Raw genomic sequence first — 21,603 nt, 5'->3', positions numbered from 1 at the left:
TAAATCTCTATAAAAATAAAATTTTGGAAAAGTTTCTATAAACAAATTTTTGCGAGAAATTTTTCTATAGAAATAAAATTTTGACAATAAATTTTTCGGAAATAAAATTTTGAGAAAAAATTCTATAGAAATAAAATTTTGAAAATATTTTTTATAGATATAATATTTTGAAAAAATTTCTATATAAATATAATTTTGACAAATTTTTTTTTTTTTTGGCACGAGTGGTATGTAAATAAATAAGTTTGATCGGCCAAAAAATGTGCCTACCAGAAATATTGATTTTATACCATAAAATATATACCGATCGATTCAGAATCACCTCCTGAGTCGATCTAGCGCTTGGTGTCCGTCCGTCTGTCCATGTATTTGTTGTTCACGGGATTCCGGTCGCAATTATTAACCGATTTGGATGAAATTAGGTACAGGATGTTTTTTGGGCACAAGGACGAACGCTATTGAATTTGGAAGAAATCGGATCAAATTTAGATATAGCTCCCATAAATATGTATCGCCCGATTTGGTCAAATTTGGCCGTAAAACCCTTATTTATCAACAGATCGTACTCAAAGTTGGCTAAATGTAATATTCTATAGCTCTAACTGTATGTGCGAAATTTCATCGAAATCGGTTCAGATTTAGATATAGCTCCCATATATATGTATCGCCCGATTTTGCCAAATTTGGCCGTAAAACCCTTATTTATCCACCGATCGTAACCAAGGTTGGCTAAATGTAATCTTCTATAGCACTAACTGTATGTGCAAAATTTCATCGAAATCGGTTCAAATTTAGATATAGCACCCATATATATGTATCGCCCGATTTTGAAAAATTTGCCCCTAATAACCTTATTATTGACCATAGGGGCCTCATTTACTAACTGATCGTACTCAAATTTTACAAAAAGTGACATTCTGTGGTATCAATCATACCTGCAAAATATTATACAAATTGGTTCAGATTTAGATATAGGTCGCATATATATGCATCACTCGATTTTGTCATATTTGGCCATAATACTCTTATTTATTAACCTATGTTATTCAAATGTCAAATTTGGATGTACTAGCTGATCGTATTTAGACTTACATATAGCTCTTACATAAATCTATTGTCCTATTTGCAGAAATTTGGATTTATTACCCACAACTAATTGACCGATTTCCTCTTTTTATACCCTAAACTACATAGTGGTCAGGGTATAATAAGTTTGATCGGCCAAAAAATGTGCCTACCAGAAATATAGACCATAAAATATATACCGATCGACTCAGAATCAGCTCCTGAGTCGATCTAGCGCCTTTTTCAAACGGATCGTCACCAAATTTGGCAAAAGGTAATCTTTTCCATCGCCCTTCAAGTCTGCAAAATTTCATCCAAATCGGTTCAGATTTAGATATAGCTCTCATATATATGTATCGCCCGATTTTCCCAAATTTGGCCACAAAACCTTTATTTATCAACCGATCTTACTCAAATTTGGCTAAATATAATCTTCTATAGCACTAACTATATGTGCAAAAAATCATCGCAATCGGTTCAGATTTAGCTATAGCTCTCATATATATGTACCGCCCGATTTTTCTAAATTTGGCCATAAAACCCTTTTTTATCAACCGATCGTACTCAAATTGGGCTAAATGTAGTCTTCTATAGCACTAACTATATGTGCAAAAAATCATCGAAATCGGTTCAGATTTAGATATAGCTCCCATATATATGTATAGCCCGATTTTCCCAAATTTGGCCATAGAACCCTTATTTTTTAACCGATCTTACTAAAAGTTGGCTAGATCCAGTCCTCCATAGTACTAACTATATGTGCAAAATTTCATCGAAATCGATTCAGATGTAGATATAGCTCCCATATATGTATCACCCGATTTTGAAAAATTCGCCCCTAATAACCTTATGTTTGACCATACAGGCCTCATTTCTTAACTGATCTTACTCAAATCTTGCACAAGGTAACCTTTCGTGGTATTATTCAAAACCGCAAAATATTATGCAAATTGGTACAGGTTTAGATATAGCTTCCATATATATGCATCGCTCGATTTTCCCAAATTTGGCCATAATACTCTTATTTATTAACCAATGTTACTCAAATTTCAAATTTTGATGTACTAGACGATCGTACTTATACATACTTGTAGCTCTTACATAAGAATATTGCTCGATTTTTACAAATTTGTATTTATTACCCACACTAATTTAACGATTTTCTCTTTTTTAATAATGGGCTCAATATTAGTGGCATACTAACTCCGTAGTTGCAATATCAACACAGCCAGTGTTGCTAGAGGTAGGGGAAATTCCCTATATGCAGTGTTTTTCTAATATTTAGCGTCTTGTAGGGACGTAGGGTCACAATGTAGGATATTTTCACTCAACACAATTTGTAATAATTTTTACATTTTGGTGGCTCTAGAGGAGGAAATTAGAAGCCGGCAAGGCTTGATCTTTAACAATGTGTGGTAAACTTTATTCCTGTAGAAAATTTTGTCAACATTTTATTTCTATAGAACATTTTGTCAAAATTGTATTTCTATAGAAATTTTTTTCAAAATATTATTTCTATAAAAAATTTTCTCAAGGTTTTATTTCTGTGGAATTTTTTCTCAAAATTTTATTTCTATAGAATTTATTGTCAAAAATTTATTTGTATAGAAAAATTTCTCACAAACATTTGTTTAAAGAAACTTTTTCCAAAATTTTATTTTTATAAAGATTTAACAAAAAAGATTACTAATTTGGGTAGAATTCTACCAACTGTGGCAACCGTGGTGGTAATACAAATTTATGTTCTAAGTTAAATACGTCGCATATTCATGTTTTAAGATAATAAAAGGGCTGTTTTCTTTTTGCACTGGATACCCTAAGCAGTCACGGACTAAAAGAAAACAGAGTACTCCTTTATCCAGGACATCTCCAAAAAATATGCAACACTGTCATCAGCTGTTTAAAAACAATCACAGAAAACCAATGAAATCTTAAATGTTTAATGTATGAAATGCTCAAATAGTTATAAATATGTACTGCTGCGATTATTCATGACACTGTATCACTTTGAATTTCATGATATTCGATAAATTAGTCACAATAAACTGCTATTGTGAATCTAAAAAGCGTCACTTTATCAAAATGCAATCTGGTAACACCGACTCGACTTGCACTGATGGGATGTTCTGGATAGAACACCAGTGCAACGATGTTCTGGATAGCTCATACAAATGCTGCATCCAGTGTTAAAAGAAAACAGCCCTAAAGTACTTAGAACCATTTTTGTTTTGTAAAATTTTTTAAATTTAACGAAAAATTTAGTAGGGAAAATTGTTTAGGAATGTATAGGAAAGTAGGGAACTTCTTTTGTCCTTGTAGGTTAAACCGAACATTTTCCCTGGCAACATTGACTATGAGCTATAGTCAGATTGACACAAAGCACCCATAGGCATGTACCCCTTAATTTTCTTAAATATGCAACAGCGGTTTATCTCCCAGACCTATATATTACCCCACAAATGCTTATGATTACTAATTCTGTAATGGTGGTTTAGGGTATGATATAGTCGGCCCCGCCCGACTTTCTACTTTACTTACTTGTTTAATAATGAACTCAATATTAGTGGCATACTAACTCTTTTGGTGCAAAATAATCTATAGCTCCTAATATTAGACATTTCTGCTCAGATTGCGACAAGACACCCATAAACATGTACCCCCTTTTATATTCTCCAAAACCTATACCAATGATACCCCACAAATGCTTATGTTTACTAATTCAGTAGGGGTGGTTTAGGGTATGATATAGTCGGCCCCGCCCGACTTTCTACTTTACTCACTTGTTTTATTTGATATTTACAATTAAGTCAATATTTTTATTTTCTCCTGATTAATAGTTACGCGGTAAAGGTTTAGATTATGCTTTACTCACTCGAGATTTCAATTTGCTGAAATGGATTGGGGCCAATGCATATCGCACTTCACATTATCCATATTCCGAAGAGTCTATGCAATTTGCTGATGAGAATGGCATTATGATCATTGACGAATGCTCGAGTGTAGATACAGAGTGAGTAAAATTTATGTTTAAGGTAAGGTATTTAATTGAAAACCCATAAAAACAATACCAAAAATTACTTCAATTATTTATGTCCCATTTTGTAGTTCTTGATTTTATATACTTGCAGTTATTTTGGAGCAGAGCTATTGTACAATCATAAATCTGCATTGGAACAATTGGTGCATCGTGATAGAAATCGGCCCAGTGTCATAATGTGGTCAATAGCTAACGAGCCTAGAACGTCTAAAAACCAATCAGAGCCATATTTTGCGTAAGTATTTCATCGTTGTTTTGAAAATTTTAAAGCACCATAATCATTCTCTGGGGGGCGACTTAGCCCCAGGAAACTTTGAAATTTTCGGCTCAAAAATGTAAAACGAAAAAAATGGCGTGATAAGAAAAATTATATGTACTTAATTTTAGCACATAATGTGTGAATAATTTAAGGAGAAACTATCAAAAAATTGTACATAAGAGCAATTACAATTTTTTTAGATATTAACCCTCATATGAATGGTAAATTTTTAGCCTAGTTTTACAATGTAAATTCCCTAAATAAACTGCCTAAAAATTGTTTTGAATAATTGCTTTCCTTATCTTTTCATTACATAGAGAAATAGTAAGATATGTTAAAACCTTGGATACCTCCAGACCACTGACTGCAGCTATAAACGTTGAGATGGAAAAGGACAAATTGGTAAATTTATCAGTTGATACAGCATTTTCCTTGAAGTGAATTCTTTTATATTTTAAGGTGGATACTAAGTTCGAGTTTAGCCGCTAAAATCGTCATTTTTTCACGATTACTTTTCTTTAATAATCCATTTTAAGGATTACAAACTTTGTGAAAATTTGCTTTGGGATATTCCCCATCAAGTTATAATAATATTTGCAACAAATATGTATAATTTTATGCCTTTTTTATTAATTTAGTTTTCACTTTAGCGGCTAAACTCGAACTTAGTACTCATTAAATTAAACTTTTTTAACACCAAGTGAAACCTTTTTCAACCTTGATAAAAGTGTCATTTAAATTGAGAAAAGTTTAATTTAATTTGAGAAAGCTTTCATATGATATAAATCCCATCTACATCCAATACTTGATATTCACTTGTATAGACACAATTCACAATTTTATTCTGATATTCTTTTTTCGATATATGTTCCGACTTTATTTAAAATTCCTATATGTCTCCCTATTTGTCTCCCATATGCTCTTATTTGACTTTGTAGTGTATTTATAAGAGAGGTTAAGCATACTCTTATTACTGTTAGAATTCTCTTATAAGAATAATGTTAAGTTTGGCATGTATGAATGAATGTAAGAATGAATGACTCTTGTAATCATTGTTTATTAATAAAGTCAGTCGTTTGAATAGCTTACAACTGTGATGTTGTCAATGGACATATTAGACTTCAGGGGACAAATTTTCTCTAAAATTTTTTAAAAATTTTGTTTTACCGCCCGTCCTACTTTAAATGTCCCTTACTTGTTTAAGAGATGTTTTTCACTCAGAGGTAATTTTCAGCCAATTATTTCCTTCAATTTACAATATGTATTCTGATCCCTTAACATTGCAATGCTTATAACTTATGCCCCCTTTAATATTATTATTTTAATATAAATAATTTATTTCTCACCTTTCCAATAGGCCCAATTCTTAGATATCATTAGTTTCAATCGCTACAATGCTTGGTATCACAATGCCGGGCATTTGGATACTATAGCAATCAGTGTTAAAATGGAAGCTACAAATTGGAATCGGAAATATAATCGACCTATACTGATGTCAGAGTATGGAGCAGACACTCTAGAGGGACTACACTTAGTAAGCTTGGAATGATTCTGTTCTTGTTTACGTCTTCATTAAATTTTATCTTCTATTGTTTGTTTACAGTTACCCGAATACATTTGGTCCGAGGACTATCAAATTGGATTATTTGCTCAACATTTTAAGGCATTCGATTTTCTGATCAAACAGGATTGGTTTATTGGGGAATTTGTATGGAACTTTGCCGATTTTAAGACTGAACAAAGTAAGTGAAGAAATTATAGTGTCAAAGTGCATGAACTGTAATTCTAAATTTGGATTGGCCATTACTTCATTTGATTTTCCTAATTGCAGCTTTTACCAGAGTTGGAGGAAATAAGAAAGGTGTATTCACACGCAATCGCCAACCAAAATCCGTTGCCCATTTTCTACGCGAACGTTATTATGGTCTTTGCAAACAATTCTATGATTGCAAAGTGCCAGCGGATTTTCTTCCATATTCAATACATTGGCGATATCGTGTTCATCGACCAGCTATCGATGGGGAAAACTGTGATGATTTGGAACGCAAGCAGTGCATTGACATTAAGTTACAGTAATGATATTATTTAAATCACACACTAAATAAAATTCTCTATACAAAATTTAGAGTTAAGTATTAGCGAAATATTTTACTAATCGACAAAATAACGATTCTCCGATATTCTTTATTGCGAATCTAGTCTATATTCATTGTTTTTCGGTTTTAAGTACATATATGAATCAGCTCGGTCCGCTCTGGAACTGATTCCTGCCGGAAAACACGTCCGTATTAAGAGCAATATAGTTAAAACTGGGCGATTGATGAAATAAACAGTAATCAATACCCATTTATTGAATAAATAACAGCAGACTCCATTTTCTAGCATATATGAACAAATTACGATCCACTTTCAACCAACCAAGCACCAACAAGTTTTTCAGCGGTGGATTATCCCCTCTAAGTAATGCTGGTTCTGAGTGTTTCAAACCTTCTCTAAAGTGGTTTCACAACAATGTGGGACGCCGTTCGGACTCGGCTATAAAATCAGGTCCTTTTTCATTGAGCTAAACATGGAATCAGGCAGCACTTTGTGATAAGAGAGAAGTTCACTAACGTGGTATCGCAATAGGCTAAATAGTCTATGTGAGCGTGAAATAACGAGCTGCCTCTATACCTAACCTAACATAAGTGGAATCGGAGGATTGGTCTTCACCGAAGCTCTACAAAACAAAATTAAGCGATATAACAAATGCCTCCTAATTCATCATCTTTATGTGGAGATGAAGATCTTCCCTGTGCATAGACACAATTATATGTTGTCATAGCATCTCCTGGAATGTTATCGCATTAAAACTACCATCATATGGATAGGCAGCCAACAACCAGGAAAGACAGGTCTGAACTGAATTCATAAGGATACTGTAGCTGAAGCGATGAAAAGTTACAATCCTGTTCTCGGAGTCCGACCACCGTCCATAGCACCGGAAGAAACAGACTTGCTATGGCAGACTAGAGTAGTTTTGGCTCCACTAAGATCAAGCAAGTGCGGCTGTCTCAATCCCTACCTATCAATGATTGATAGGCCACATGACACGCGTCACATGTTCCCTTGTTCCCTACCCGACTCACCGCCAGATCACTTTGGACGAATCTCTCCTTATTCGCAGAGTTCCTTGATCTGGATACAAGATGATGTACCAAAAGTGCAATACACAAATGGGTAACATACCAAACAGTTACAACAACATATGGACCGATATCAGATAAAAATTACAATGTTGGGAAGTACGTATATAATAATGTGAAATTGGTCTATATGGGTAGACACAACCTACATTCGCACTTTTATAGGATGGAAATTTCGTATTTTAAATGTTCAAGCAATTAAATTATTACACCACAGTCAGAACATCAATATATAACACATATCCCAAGTTGTACGTAAATCTCATCGAGATTGCGATTTTTATGTCGGTATATTGTCCTATATAGCCGCAATAGTAAAAAATATTCCGCAGCAAACTGTAAATGCTCAAAAAGTCAAATCGATAGATCCGTATGTTTGCCATCTACGAACTTTATGTGCCTGCAGCCGAAAAACAATTAACAAAATTGGGGAACTCATCACAGAACACACAGAAGAAGCCTGCTCAAACAGCAAAATGGCTCCTGTAAAAAGGATATCTGGTGTTTGTTGAAATAGCCACTGTTGGAGCTTTTAAGGATACTAGAGTGCAAGAAAAAACAAAAAACTATTTTTATACCCTCCACCATAGGATGGGGGTATATTAACTTTGTCATTCCGTTTGTAACACATCGAAATATTGCTCTAAGACCCCATAAAGTATATACATATATATTCTGGGTCGTGGTGAAATTCTGAGTCGATCTGAGCATGTCCGTCCGTCCGTCCGTCTGTTGAAATCACGCTAACTTCCGAACGAAACAAGCTATCGACTTGAAACTTGGCACCAGTAGTTGTTATTGATGTAGGTCGGATGGTATTGAAAATGGGCCATATCGGTCCACTTTTACGTATAGCCCCCATATAAACGGACCCCCAAATTTGGCTTGCGATTGCTCTAAAAGAAGCAAATTTCATTCGATCAGGCTGAAATTTGGTACATGGTGTTAGTATATGGTCTCTAACAACCATGCAAAAATTGGTCCATATCGGTCCACTTTTACGTATAGCCCCCATATAAACGGACCCCCAAATTTGGCTTGCGATTGCTCTAAAAGAAGCAAATTTCATCCGATCAGGCTGAAATGTGGTACATGGTGTTAGTATATGGTCTCTAACAACCATGCAAAAATTGGTCCATATCGGTCTACTTTTACGTATAGCCCCCATATAAACGGACCCCCAAATTTGGCTTGCAATTGCTCTAAGAGAAGCAAATTTCATCCGATCTGGCTGAAATTTGGTACATGGTGTTAGTATATGGTCTCACACAACCATGCAAAAATTGGTCCATCTCGGTCCACTTTTAAGTATAGTCCCCATATAAACGGACCCCCAAATTTGGCTTGCGATTGCTATAAGAGAAGCCAATTTCATGCGATCCGGCTGAAATTTGGTACATGGTGTTGGTATATGTTCTCTAATGACCATGCAAAAATTGGTCCACATCGACCCATAATTATATATAGCCCCCCTATAAGCCGATCCCCAGATTTGACCTCCGGAGCCTCTTAGAGGAGCAAAATTCATCCGATCCGGTTGAAATTTGGTACGTGGTGTTAGTATATGGTCTCTAACAACCATGCTAGAATTGGTCCATATCGGTCCATAATTATATATAGCCCCCATATAAATCGATCCCCAGATTTGTCCTCCGAAGCCTCTTGGAGGAGCAAAATTCATCCGATGCGGTTGAAATTTGTAACATGGTGTTAGAATGTGGTCTCTAACAAACACGCAAGAATTGGTCCATATCGGTCCATAATTATATATAGCCCCCATATAAACCGTTCCCCAGATTTGATCTCCGGAGCCTCTTGGAGGAGCAAAACTCATCCGATCCGGTTGAAATTTGCGACGTGATGTTAGTATAAGGCCGCTAATAACCATGCCAAAATTGGTCCATATCGGCCTATAGTCAAAATGTTATTTCTATAGAAAATTTTGACAAAATTTTATTTCTATAGAAAATTTTGTCAAAATTTTATTTCTATAGAAAATTTTGTCAAAATGTTATTTCTATATAAAATTTTGACAAAATTTTATTTCTATAGAAAACTTTGACAAAATTTTATTTCTATAGAAAATTTTGTCAAAATTTTATTTCTACAGAAATTTTTTCCAAATTTTATTTCTATAGAATATTTTGTCAAAATTTTACTTATATAGAAACTTTAAACTTAATTATATACGTATTTAATCGGCCTTTTTTAGTATGGACTATGTGGTATATATTACGGTGTTGGGAAGTTTTAAGATACCTTGCCATCGGCTTCAGTAGAAGTTTCTACGCAATCCATGGTGGAGGGTACATAAGCTTCGGCCTGGCCGAACTTACGGCCGTATATACTTGTTTTAACCTTATATTCTCAAACTTTTTATCCATTTAATGGAGAATGCTAAGAAAAAAATATAAATAGATCTAGACATTAACATAATGTCATTACATCTATTTGTAATGACAGATTATATTAGTTTATATTCAAGAAAATTTCTTACATACGATCCTGTCGTAGTATATACTTTCTAGGTTTATCAACCGGGATATATTAAATATCCTATCGGGCTTTTGTACTTACTCCATACCAAGTTGTTTGTTATCCCATTCACTAGTACATACTAAACCATTCTATTGCATTATTTGTAGATCGTACACACAAGCAAGTTTAATCTATTACCTCTTAATATATGTATAAAGTTTCTTAAATTTATTCATCAGTCTTCTTCTGTAGCCGGCTCCACTATTTTCAGACATTCATCTGCAAATTCCAAAAACAACGGTTCTTGCATGGCCGCTCTAATGGCCTTCCAGGCACTGGGGGCGGTATCGATTTCTGTCAAAAGATTTCTTAAATGAGGATTGTATAGTAAATTCTTCAAGTGCATGCTGTCTCCTAAAAAAACAAAATGGAAAAATATAAATTGAATATACATAAAGAAACAAGCTAGCATACCAAGCATTTGTAGCTTCTCTTTAGGCACGGTATCTTCCGTTTTAAATGGTTCATGTATTGTTGGTTCATCTTCTTCATCTTGGTTGTCTGATTCGTGAGTATCCTTTTCTTTCACCTTATCCACACATTCTGGAGAATCTTTGTGCCCTTTATAGCATTTTAGAGAACAACTGAAGATGGAATAAACTCTTATTAATAGACCGAATATGATAAAAATCCACAAAGTTTTACTTACTAAGGACCAAGACACTTGGGACATTTGTATTTATTTGTTTCTTCTTGGCACACAATACAAACCATGATAGTTTTTGGAATACAACGAAACTTCTAAAACAATTTGTTGATAAACAAATGAAACATGCGGATGAAACAGCTGTTTAGACATAGTTGCCACATTTCAGTGAGAAGTTCTTCATTTCAGACAAAAACCGGAGTGCGTTGCCAAACAGAGTAATTGCAATGTATCCTAATCAGAACAAGTATATAGGCCGAAAATTTGGCCATCCAAAATCGAATTCCTTGAGTAGGGTAACAGTTGCCGATGGTAAGTTATCTTAAAACTTCTTAACATTGTTTTCAAAATTATAACCAGCCAGCATGTCAAAGTTGGATTTATGTTCATCGCTACCAGAGAATGAAGCCGACCCATTTTTGTCGGTGGCGGCTAACGTAACGTAAAAACGGTAAGATCTGTTATGGATTTTGCAGCGATGGTGACATCCCTTAAATTTAGCAATTTGGAGTGCTACAACTTCTCAGTACTGAGACGCTATTTAGAGAAAATACGATATCGTCCAATTTTCGCACGGTAATTAGAGGGCAAAATTTCAACCGGATCGGGTGAGACTCCAAAAGTCAAATTTTTGGATCGGTTTATATGGCGGCTTTATATAGTTATGAATCGATCAATTAGTGCACGATTAGTATAAAGCTTATACTGGAATCACGTATAAATTTGAAAGTTGTTCTTCCAAGAGGCTCCGCAAATATGAAGATCGGCTTATATGGGAGCTATATACAATTATGGATCGATACCAAGGCTGTGGAGTCGAGCCAATTTTGCTCGACTCCGACTCCGACTCCGACTCCAGCATTTTTCATCAGCTCGACTCCGACTCCGACTCCGGAGTCGACTCCGGGTAATATAACTAAATCTCATTTTAGTACCACTAATTTTAGTTCTATTGAGGGGGTATATATGGGGTATATATATGGATCGATATAAAGTATCGTATTTATTTTTGTGTGCAAGAAAGGTCTTAATTTCGCATTTATACCAATTAAACTCTTTATTTCAAATTTAGGGCAATGTTTAATAAATAAAATAATGATATAAATACCCATCATAATATGAGAAGATACCGACAGTATATGTATTTGTGGACGAAAATTATTATAAAGGGTTATATTCCCATATGCATGAATTTGAATCTGAATCGATTTAGATAAAATTGTATATACTTCTAGAAAATCTCTGTACCTAAAATTTAAATCTAACGTTATGGGACGTAACACAATTATAGCAAAAAATAAAAATGCAAAGAAAGTCTAAAGTCGGGCGGGCCGATTGTAACATACTCTGCACAACTTTGTATTTAGATCTACATTTTGATAAAATCTGAAATCAGACTTCTACAAAATCTCGTGCAATATTTGGGAAACATTCATAATTTTTTATATAGCAAAATTTGAGTCACTTTTACCAGTTTTCGACTTAGCAGTGAGTATCAGTAAGAAAAAATTTGAGAAAATTTGCTATATAAATAAAATTTTGACAAATTGTTTTATAGAAATAAAATTTTGAAAAAAAATATAAATAGAAATTTTGGAAAAATTTTTGTGTAGTAAATAAAAGTTTGCAAAATTTTCTATAGAAACAAAATTTGAACTAAATTCTCTATATAAATAAATGTTTGAAAAAATTTTCTATATAAATAAATTTTTACCAAATTTTCTATAAAAAAAACTATAGTAAACAAATTTTGACAAAATTTTCTATAGAAATAAAATTTTGAAAAAAATATCAATAGAAATTTTTGGAAAATTTTTTGTGTAGTAAATAAAATTTTGCAAAATTTTCTAAAGAAATAAAATGCTGCAAAATTTTCTATAGAAAGAAAATTTAGACTAAATTTTCTATAAAAATAAAATGTTGACTAAATTTTCTATCGACATAAAATGTTGTATGAATTTTGTATAAAAAAATCTATAGTAACAAAATTTTGGCACAATTTTCTATAGAAAAAAATTTGAAAAAATTATTAATAGAAATTTTGGAAAATTGTTTGTGTAAATAAAATTTTGCACAATTTTCTATAGAAGCAAAATTTTGGCTAAATTTTCTATAGAAATAAATTTTTGACAAAATTTTCTACATAAAAATATTTTTATACCCACCACCATAGAATGGTGACAGGGGTATAATAAGTTTGTCATGTCGAAGATGAGCTAGATCCGTCCAGGTTTTGATATAGCTCCCATATCAACCGATCGCCCGATTTGGGGTCTTGGGCTTATAAAAACCGTAGTTTTTATCCAATTTGCCAGAAATTGGAAACCTAGAGGTATTCTAGGGCTATAAGGAGGAGTGCTGAAAATGGTGATTATCGGACCATGTTTTAATATAGCTCCCATATAGACAGAACTCCCGATTTTATTTCTTGAGCTTCTAGAATCCGTAGATTTTATCCAATTTGTCTGAAATTGGAAATCTAGAGGTATTATAGGACCATTACAAGGCGTGCCGAAGATGGTCATTATCGGACGAAGTTTTGATATAGCCCCCTTTTAGACCGATGTTACGAGTTTACTTCTTGGACTTCTATAATCCGTAGTTTTTATCCAATTTGCCTGAAATTGAAAATCTGGAGGTATTCTAGGAACATTAAGAGATGTGCCGAATATATTGTGTATCGGTCCAGTTTTTCATATAGTCCCCTTATAAACCGGCCCTCCGTTTTGGGGTCTATATACTAGAACTACAATAGATGTGCTGAATACTGTACGTATCCTTCCATGTTTTTGGCGTAGCCCCATTAGTCCGATTGGACAAAAATAGACCCAAAAAATTATTGAAGTTGGTCCGATGGTCAGACCAAATGGAATTTTTCTTCAGAAATAACATTTGGACAAAAATTTCTATAGAAATAAAATTTTAACAAAATTTTCAAAGAAATAAAATTTTAAAAAATTTTTCATAGAAATAAAATTTTAACAAAATTTTGTATAGAAATAAGCTTCTTAAAAATTTTTGGGATACAATATTATGCAAAAATTTTGTACAAATTTTAAGAAAAAATAAAATTTTGCGATAACTTTCTATAGAAAAAGAGTTCTGCTAAATATGTAATAGAAATAAAATTTTGGCTAAATTTTTTACAGAAATTAAATTTTGGCTAAATTTTCAATAGAATTAAACTTTGGCTACATTTTCTATATAAATTGGCTAAATTGAAATTTTGGCTAAAATGAAATCTATTGAAATAAAATTTGGGCCAAATTTTCTATAGAAATAAAATATGGACAAAATTTTCGATAGAAATAGAATGAGGTCAAAATTTTATATAGAAATAAAATTTTGAAAAAATTTTCTTTCGAAGAAAAATTTTAGAAAAATTGTAACTTTTAAATTATATTAATTTAAATTAGAAAACTGGTCCCCTGGTACGAATTTTGGAAAAATTTGGTCCAAAATAAAAATTCGTTGTTGCAACGCTGGTAAGGCCTCCATATAGACCGATTTCAGATATTGAGGGTACAGAAGGTGCATTTACCATAAATGTAAATTTGCCAGATATTATTTCTCGTAATCATAAAACAGCTGGTGTACTATAGATTTTAGATTTCAAATCAAGGTATTTTTTCTTAATTTTCTTGCACATTTACAGGATATGTTTATGATTCCTTTAAAACTCAAACAAAAATAGTTCTTATAAATCCGGAATCTGATAGGTAAAATCTTTGCATTTATTTTCAGGATGGGAACTGGTTAAACTGATCTGTCATCAAACCCCCATGAAATTTTCTAAGGAAATTAGTATATTTGATTCATGGTGGTGGATATTTATGATTCGGCCCGGACGAACTTACTGCTGTATATACTTGTTTTATTTTTTATTTTCTATAGAAATAAATGTTGACATAATTTTCTATAGAAAAAAATATTTCTATAGTAATAATATTTCGAATAATTTTTTTATAGAAATTAAATTTTGACAAAACATTCCATTCAAATACAATAGTGACAAAATTTTCTATAAAAAACAACTTTGACAATTTTTTCTGTCATATGTGTGTAGGTATATAGCCTTAAAATAAAATTAAAAACAATAAATTCGAATTATTGTTCGAATTATTTCAAATAACTTGATATGGGGATTAAAATGGATCGATCCAGCCCATTTGCTAGTCTAACATTCTAGAAAACATAAAATGATAGCCGTAAGTGGAAGTTGATTTTCATTTCCAATCATGGTGTACATTGATCGAATGCATAACGCATTGGAAACTAATTTGCGTAAAAACTATTTTAGTTACAAAAATGTGAAGTGTTTTAAAAAATTTTGTTTAGCCGGAGTCGGAGTCGAGCAAAATTTTTACGACTCCGACTCCGACTCCGACTCCAGCCAAATCTTCAGACTCCGACTCCAAGACTCCGACTCCGACTCCGACTCCACAGCCCTGATCGATACGACCAATTTTTGATTGGTTGTTAGAGCCCTCGTACCAAATTTCAACTAGATCGGGTGAACTTTGCCCGACAGACTAGCACCACGCGCCAAATTTTAACCGGATGGAATGAATTTTGCTCTTCCTAGGGGCTCCACAAGCCAAACCTGGATATCGATTTATATACGTAAAAGTGATCCGATATGGCCCACTTGAAATACCATCCGACGTATATCAATAACAACTACTTGTGCCAAGTTTCAAGTCGTAGCAAGTTTAGCGGACATTGCTAGATCGACTCAAAATATATATACTTTATGGGGTCTGAGAGAAATATTTCGATGTGTTCCAAACGGAATGGTAAAGTTAACATACCCGAGAGTATCGAGGTACAATGGTTCCTCTCCAAGTAAGAGGTGCTTACATTTTGAATAGAAATAAAATTTTGACAAAATTTTCTATAGAAATCATATTTTGACAAAATTTTCTATAGAAATAAAATTTTGACAAAATTTTCTATAGAAATAAAATTTTGACAACATTTTTTACTTACTTAACATATTTTCCATTTAAATTCAATGATATGCTGCAGTAAAATCCAACATGAAACTCTTCAATATAAAAAATAGTTTATTTTCACTATAATTTACTATTTTTATATATACATGTACAGAAAATACACATGGATAATAATACAATACGTATAAATAGTTTATAAATACATAATTCTATAAAAAATCGGACAACTTATTTAAAATACAAACGTAAATACACATTTAGCAAAATTTTAAGCACAAAAAATGCAATGGAAAGTTTAGAATTGATCTAGAGAGCGACTAGCATTTTGGCCCCAGATTTTCGATTAGAATTATAAATCGGTATTATCGTGTTTGGCATTACGCGATTGACCCACATCGGCAATGTAAGTGAAAAGATCTTCGGGGAAATTGCATTGATCCACTTCACGGCCCAAAGCAAAATAGCGTTGGCGTAATAGATGGGCCACAGCCTTGGGTTGTCGATTGCGGGTGAAGATACCCTTTTTATTACCTCCAACACGGGTTACCGCTGTAAAGTACAAACGCAAAAAGTTGGTTATCAATTTTCAGTAAGACAACAATGAACTCACTTTGAGCCGTTTTGAAATCGGCAAAATTCCACACAAATTCTCCTATAAACCAAGATTCTTTGCGCAGCTGATCAAATGCTTTAAAGTGACGGGAAAACAATTGCGATTGATACTCCTCGGACCAGACATATGAGGGTAACTAATGAAAGGCAAATTGGGAATATTATTTGCCTACTTTATTTAAAATTTCGTTACTTACCAAATGTAGTCCTTCAACTGTATCGGCACCATATTCCGACATTAGGACTGGTTTATTGTGCTTTTTGTGCCATGTGGTGGCCTCATCAATAACACGTTTCGTAATCATGTCCAACCGTCCAGGATTACTGTACCAGCCATTGTAGCGATTAAAACTAATTATATCTAAATATTTGGCCTAAATTTTAAAAATGAATTTAAAATAAATGTTCTTATATTTTGTATCAAAATAATTGTCCTTACAGCTTTATCATCTGATGAAGGCACGGCTATGGCAGCAGTAACCGGCCGGGAAGGATCCAGTTCCCTGGTATAGTTGGCTACATATCTAGAAATTTGATATATTTCAAAATGTTAAGAAAATCCTATTGTTTTTAGAAAGATAGATTTTACTCACTGGAAATATGAACCAGCATTCAATTGATTTGTTCGAGGTTCATTGGCTATGGACCACATAACAACACTGGGATGATTGCGATCTCTATGGATTAATTGTTCCATAGATGATTTGTGCTTGTCCAATAACTCCTGTTTGAAATTTCTACAATGACAAAAAAAAACATAAGTTTAGTAGACTGGAAAAAATATAAAAGCACAATGTTCACGCTGGGAAAAAATTTTGTGGCAACAGCAACAAATTATAGGCTTCCACTCAGTAGTCGACTTTATGTCAAAATCGTCGGTAGTCGTAGTCAATTCTCTGTAACCTTTAAAGTCGACCAATTGAACTTTGAGTTGAGCACGGTTGCTACACATGCCAAAAATAGTCTACCAAATTTGATGAAAATTTTACCACAAATCTACCAAATTTAATAATTTTATTTTCAAGTTTTTTTTTTTTTTTGTCAAATTCTTGTGGTTGGTATAAAACAAATGTTTTTTTCTTCGATACTTTGTATGATACTTTGTAAATGTGTTGAATTTTAAGAGCTTTAACGGTTTTAGCTTGCACCGATAAGGGAAAGTTACTACTTCCACAAAAAGGGAATATGAAGTAAGACGAAAATTAAAATTAAAAAAAATTGAATTTTTAGAGAATTTCGTTAAAATTTTATTTCTATAGAAAGTTTTGTCAAAATTTGATTTCCATAGAAAATTTTGTCAAAATTTGTTTTCTATAGAAAATTTTCTCAAAATTTTATTTTTATAGAAAATTTATTCAAAATTTTATTTCTATAGAAAATTTTGTCAACATTTTATTTTTATGGAAAATTTTATGAAAATATTATTTATATAGAAAATGTTGACAACATTTTATTTCTATGGAAATTTTAATAATTGGCTGATAAGTCCTCGGTCTAACAAAGAAAAACACATTTGTTTGTCAAAATTTCTTTTTTATTATTCAACATAGTTCCCTTCATTATAACGATTATAACGGCCTTCCAATTTTTTGATACCATTTTGGTAGTATCCTTCGGGTTTGCCTCAAAATAGGTCTCAGTTTCGGCGATCACCTCTTCATTGCAGCCAAATTTTTCCCTGCGAGCATCCTTTTGAGGTCTGAGAACAAGAAAAAGTCGCTGGGGGCCAGATCTGGAGAATACGGTGGGTGGGAAAGCAATTCGAAGCCCAATTCATGAATTTTTGCCATCGTTCTCAATGGCTTGTGGCACGGTGCATTGTCTTGGTGGAACAGCACTTTTTATACCCTCCATCATAGGATGCGGGTATATTAACTTTGTCATTCCGTTTATAACACATCGAAATATTGCTCTAAGACCCCATAAAGTATATATATTCTGGGTCGTGGTGAAATTCTGAGTCGATCTAAGCATGTCCGTCCGTCCGTCCGTCCGCCCGTCTGTTGAAATCACGCTAACTTCCGAACGAAACAAGCTATCGACTTGAAACTTGGCACGAGTTGTTGTTATCGATGTAGGTTGGATGGTATTGAAAATGGGCCATATCGGTCCACTTTTTCGTATAAAGGGACCCCCAAATTTGGCTTGTGGAGCCTCTAACAGAAGCATATTTCATCCGATCCGGCTGAAATTTGGTATATGGTCTCTAACAACCATGCAAAAATAGGTCCATATCGGTCCTTAATTATATATAGCCCCCATATAAACCGATCCCCAGATTTGGCTTGTGGAGCCTCTAAGAGAAGCGTATTTCATCCGATCCGGCTGAAATTTGGTACATGGTGTTGGTATATGATCTCTAACAATCATGCAAAAATTGGTCCACATCGGTCCATAATTATATATAGCTCCCATATAAACCGATCCCCAGATTTGGCTTGCGGAGCCTCAAAGAGAAGCAAATTTCATCCGATCCGGCTGAAATTTGGTACATGATGTTGGTATATGGTCTCTAACAACCATGCAAAAATTGGTCCACATCGGCCCATAATTATATATAGACCCCATATAAACCGATCTCCAGATTTGGCTTGCGAAGCCTCAAAGAGAAGCAAATTGCATCCGATCAGGCTGAAATTTGGTACATGGTATTGGTATATGGTCTCTAACAACCATTCAAAAATTGGTCCACATCGGTCCATAATTATATATAGCGTCCATATAAACCGATCACCAGATTTGGGTTGCGGAGCCTCAAAGAGAAGCAAATTTCATTCGATCCGGCTGAAATTTGGTACATGATATTGGTATATGGTCTCTAACAACTATGCAAAAATTGGTCCACATCGGTTCATAATTATATATAGCCCCCATATAAACCGATCCCCAGATTTGGCTTGCGAAGTTTCCAAGAGAAGCAAATTTCATCCAATCCGGTTGTAATTTGGAACATGGTGTTAGTAATGATCTTTAACAACCGTGCCAGAATTGGTCCATATCGGTCCATAATTATATATAGCCCTCATATAAAACGTTCTCCAGATTTGACCTCCGGAGCCTTTTGGAGGAGCAAAATTCATCCGATCCGGTTCAAATTAGGAACGTGGTGTTAGTATAGGTCGCTAACAACCATACCAAAATTGGTCCAATCATACAAAAATTGGTCCATATCGGTTCATAATCATGGTTGCCACTAGAGCCAAAAATAATCTACCAAAATTTTATTTCTATAGAAAATTTTGTCAAAATTTTATTTCTAGAGAAATTTTGTTAAAATTTCATAATAAAATTTTCATCATTGTCAAAATTTTATTTCTATAGAAAATTTTGTCAAAATTTTATTTCTATAGAAAATTTTGTTCAAATTTTATTCGGTTCATAATCATGGTGGCCACTCGAGCCAAAAATAATCTACCAAGATTTTATTTCTATAGAAAATTTTGTCAAAAGTTTATTCTATAAAAAATTTTGTTAAAATTTTATTTCTGTAGAAATTTTTGTCAAAATTTTCTTTCTATAGAAAATTTTGTCAAAATTTTTATTTCCATAGAAAATTTTGTGAAAATTTTATTTCTATAGAAAATTTTGTTAAAATTTTATTTCTGTAGAAAATGTTGTCAAAATTTTATGTATACTTTGTCGATCTTTTTTGATTTAATATATAGCACGTATGGACTTACATACAATTAAAAAGATGGTGTTAGGAGGTTTTAATATACCTTGCCATCGGCAAGCGTTACCGCAACTTAAGTAATTCGATTCTGGGTGGCAGTGTTTAGAAGAAGTTTCTACGCAATCCATGATGGAGGGTATATAAGTTTCGGCCTGGCCGAACTTACGGCCGTATATACTTGTTTCTTCTTCATATGGGGCCGTTTTGCCGCGATTTCGACCTTCAAACTCTCCAATAACGCCATATAATAGTCACTGTTGATGGTTTTTCCCTTCTCAAGATAATCGATAAAAATTATTCCATGCGCATCCCAAAAAACAGAGGCCATTACTTTGCCAGGGGACTTTTGAATCTTTCCACGCTTCGGAGACGGTTCACCGGTCGCTGTCCACTCAGCCGACTGTCGATTGGACTCAGGAGTGTAGTGATGGAGCCATGCTTCATCCATTGTCACATATCGCTGTCCACTTAGCCGACTGTCGATTGGACTCAGGAGTGTAGTGATGGATCCATGTTTCATCTATTGTCACATATCGACGGAAAACCTCGGGTGTATTACGAGTTAACAGCTGCAAATACCGCTGAGAATCATCAACACGTTGTTGTTTTTGGTCAAATTTGAGCTCGCGCGGCACCCATTTTGCACAGAGCTTCCGGATATCCAAATATTGATGAATGGTATGACCAACACGTTCCTTTGATATCTTTAAGGCCTCTGCTACCTCGATCAACTTCATTTTACGGTCATTCAAAATCATTTTGTGGAGTTTTTTGATGTTTTCGTCGGTAACCACCTCTTTCGGGCGTCCATTGCGTTCACCGTCCTCCGTGCTCATTTCACCACGCTTGAATTTTGCATACCAATCAATTATTGTTGATTTCCCTGGGGCAGAGTCCAGAAACTCATTATCAAGCCAAGTTTTTGCTTCCACCGTATTTTTTCCCTTCAGAAAACAGTATTTTATCAAAACACGAAATTCCTTTTTTTCCATTTTTTTTTTCACAATAACAAAAGTTGCTTCACAAAAGACGCTCTATCTCACAAACTAATTGACTTACAGATGTCAAATTTTGACACGAATCATTTGAAGGTTGGTACTATATAAAAATAATATGCATTTAATACTAGCGACGCCATCTATGTGTCAGACCGGGGACTTATCAGCCAACCTGTTAGTTGAAAAATCTACCTAAATATTAATAATAATACCAATCTACCAAATAGTAAAAATTCTACCATTTTTGCTAGAATTCTACCAACTGGGCCAACCGTGCTGTGATGCCGCCATGGTTTCCCATGCACTAACAAGATTGAAGAATGTCACGACTAGGTATAAAAGATCTGGTTCGGCTATAAACTGTTACTCTGTTGCGAGAACTAGGTATAATACCATTGACTCAACGGTTTGTTATAGGCGTTATATTGGTAGGGTTAACGACGATCATGATAGGGATCTAAAGCCTTTTATGATTTTATTGGGGAGTAACATTATTCATCGTCTATGCACTAGAAGATACGAAGGGATGGCGTATTTTATTTTGGAGATAGCTCCATTGCGGATTGCTTTGTTGGATTATGTACGTCACGATTTTGACTTGGATGATGCCTATCCATACGAGATTCAGTCATTGG

General features: G+C 33.9%; 3 protein-coding genes across 7 annotated transcripts in view; 1 reads left to right on the top strand and 2 right to left on the bottom strand.

The window, feature by feature from the left end:
• Nucleotides 1-6,496, top strand: part of LOC142239195 (beta-glucuronidase-like) — a 37,900-nt gene extending 31,404 nt beyond the window's left edge. Inside the window, exons 4-9 of the mRNA XM_075310964.1 lie at nt 3,903-4,075; nt 4,194-4,337; nt 4,679-4,763; nt 5,719-5,895; nt 5,965-6,103; nt 6,193-6,496. Coding sequence (XP_075167079.1) covers nt 3,903-4,075; nt 4,194-4,337; nt 4,679-4,763; nt 5,719-5,895; nt 5,965-6,103; nt 6,193-6,437 — 963 coding nt within the window. The 3' untranslated portion in view covers nt 6,438-6,496. The remainder of the gene's footprint in view (nt 1-3,902; nt 4,076-4,193; nt 4,338-4,678; nt 4,764-5,718; nt 5,896-5,964; nt 6,104-6,192) is intronic.
• Nucleotides 6,497-10,171: 3,675 nt separating this feature from the next.
• Nucleotides 10,172-10,891, bottom strand: LOC142239196 (zinc finger HIT domain-containing protein 3). Its single transcript, XM_075310965.1, has 3 exons — nt 10,734-10,891; nt 10,499-10,668; nt 10,172-10,438 (listed from the first exon to the last, which is right to left on the bottom strand). Exons 1-3 carry the CDS (start codon nt 10,796-10,798, stop codon nt 10,260-10,262), a joined length of 414 nt encoding a protein of 137 aa, XP_075167080.1. The 5' UTR covers nt 10,799-10,891; the 3' UTR covers nt 10,172-10,259.
• A 4,887-nt stretch (nt 10,892-15,778) lies between these two features.
• LOC142238526 (beta-glucuronidase) overlaps nt 15,779-21,603 on the bottom strand; it is a 90,695-nt gene continuing 84,870 nt past the window's right edge. For all 5 annotated transcript variants that reach the window (XM_075310208.1, XM_075310209.1, XM_075310206.1 and 2 more), the window contains exons 7-11: nt 16,891-17,034; nt 16,737-16,821; nt 16,495-16,671; nt 16,296-16,434; nt 15,779-16,234 (exon numbers count right to left, since the gene is read on the bottom strand). In XM_075310208.1, the coding sequence (XP_075166323.1) occupies nt 16,035-16,234; nt 16,296-16,434; nt 16,495-16,671; nt 16,737-16,821; nt 16,891-17,034 (745 nt within the window). In that variant the 3' untranslated portion in view covers nt 15,779-16,034. The remainder of the gene's footprint in view (nt 16,235-16,295; nt 16,435-16,494; nt 16,672-16,736; nt 16,822-16,890; nt 17,035-21,603) is intronic.

The sequence above is a fragment of the Haematobia irritans genome, chromosome 5 (genome assembly GCF_050003625.1).
Source record: "Haematobia irritans isolate KBUSLIRL chromosome 5, ASM5000362v1, whole genome shotgun sequence".
Taxonomy (NCBI): domain Eukaryota; kingdom Metazoa; phylum Arthropoda; class Insecta; order Diptera; family Muscidae; genus Haematobia; species Haematobia irritans.
Note: the sequence above shows the minus strand (reverse complement) of the source record. Positions and strands in the feature narration are given on the sequence as shown.

Bases quoted from the DNA above. Each gene is read 5' to 3' on its own strand.
- LOC142239196 (XM_075310965.1), bottom strand. From the start codon at position 10,798: ATGGTTTGTATTGTGTGCCAAGAAGAAACAAATAAATACAAATGTCCC. The intron at 10,669-10,733 runs GTAAGTAAAACT...TTCCATCTTCAG, and splicing joins CCCAAGTGTCTTGGTCCTTA to TTGTTCTCTAAAATGCTATA. The intron at 10,439-10,498 runs GTATGCTAGCTT...TTGTTTTTTTAG, and splicing joins AGAGAAGCTACAAATGCTTG to GAGACAGCATGCACTTGAAG.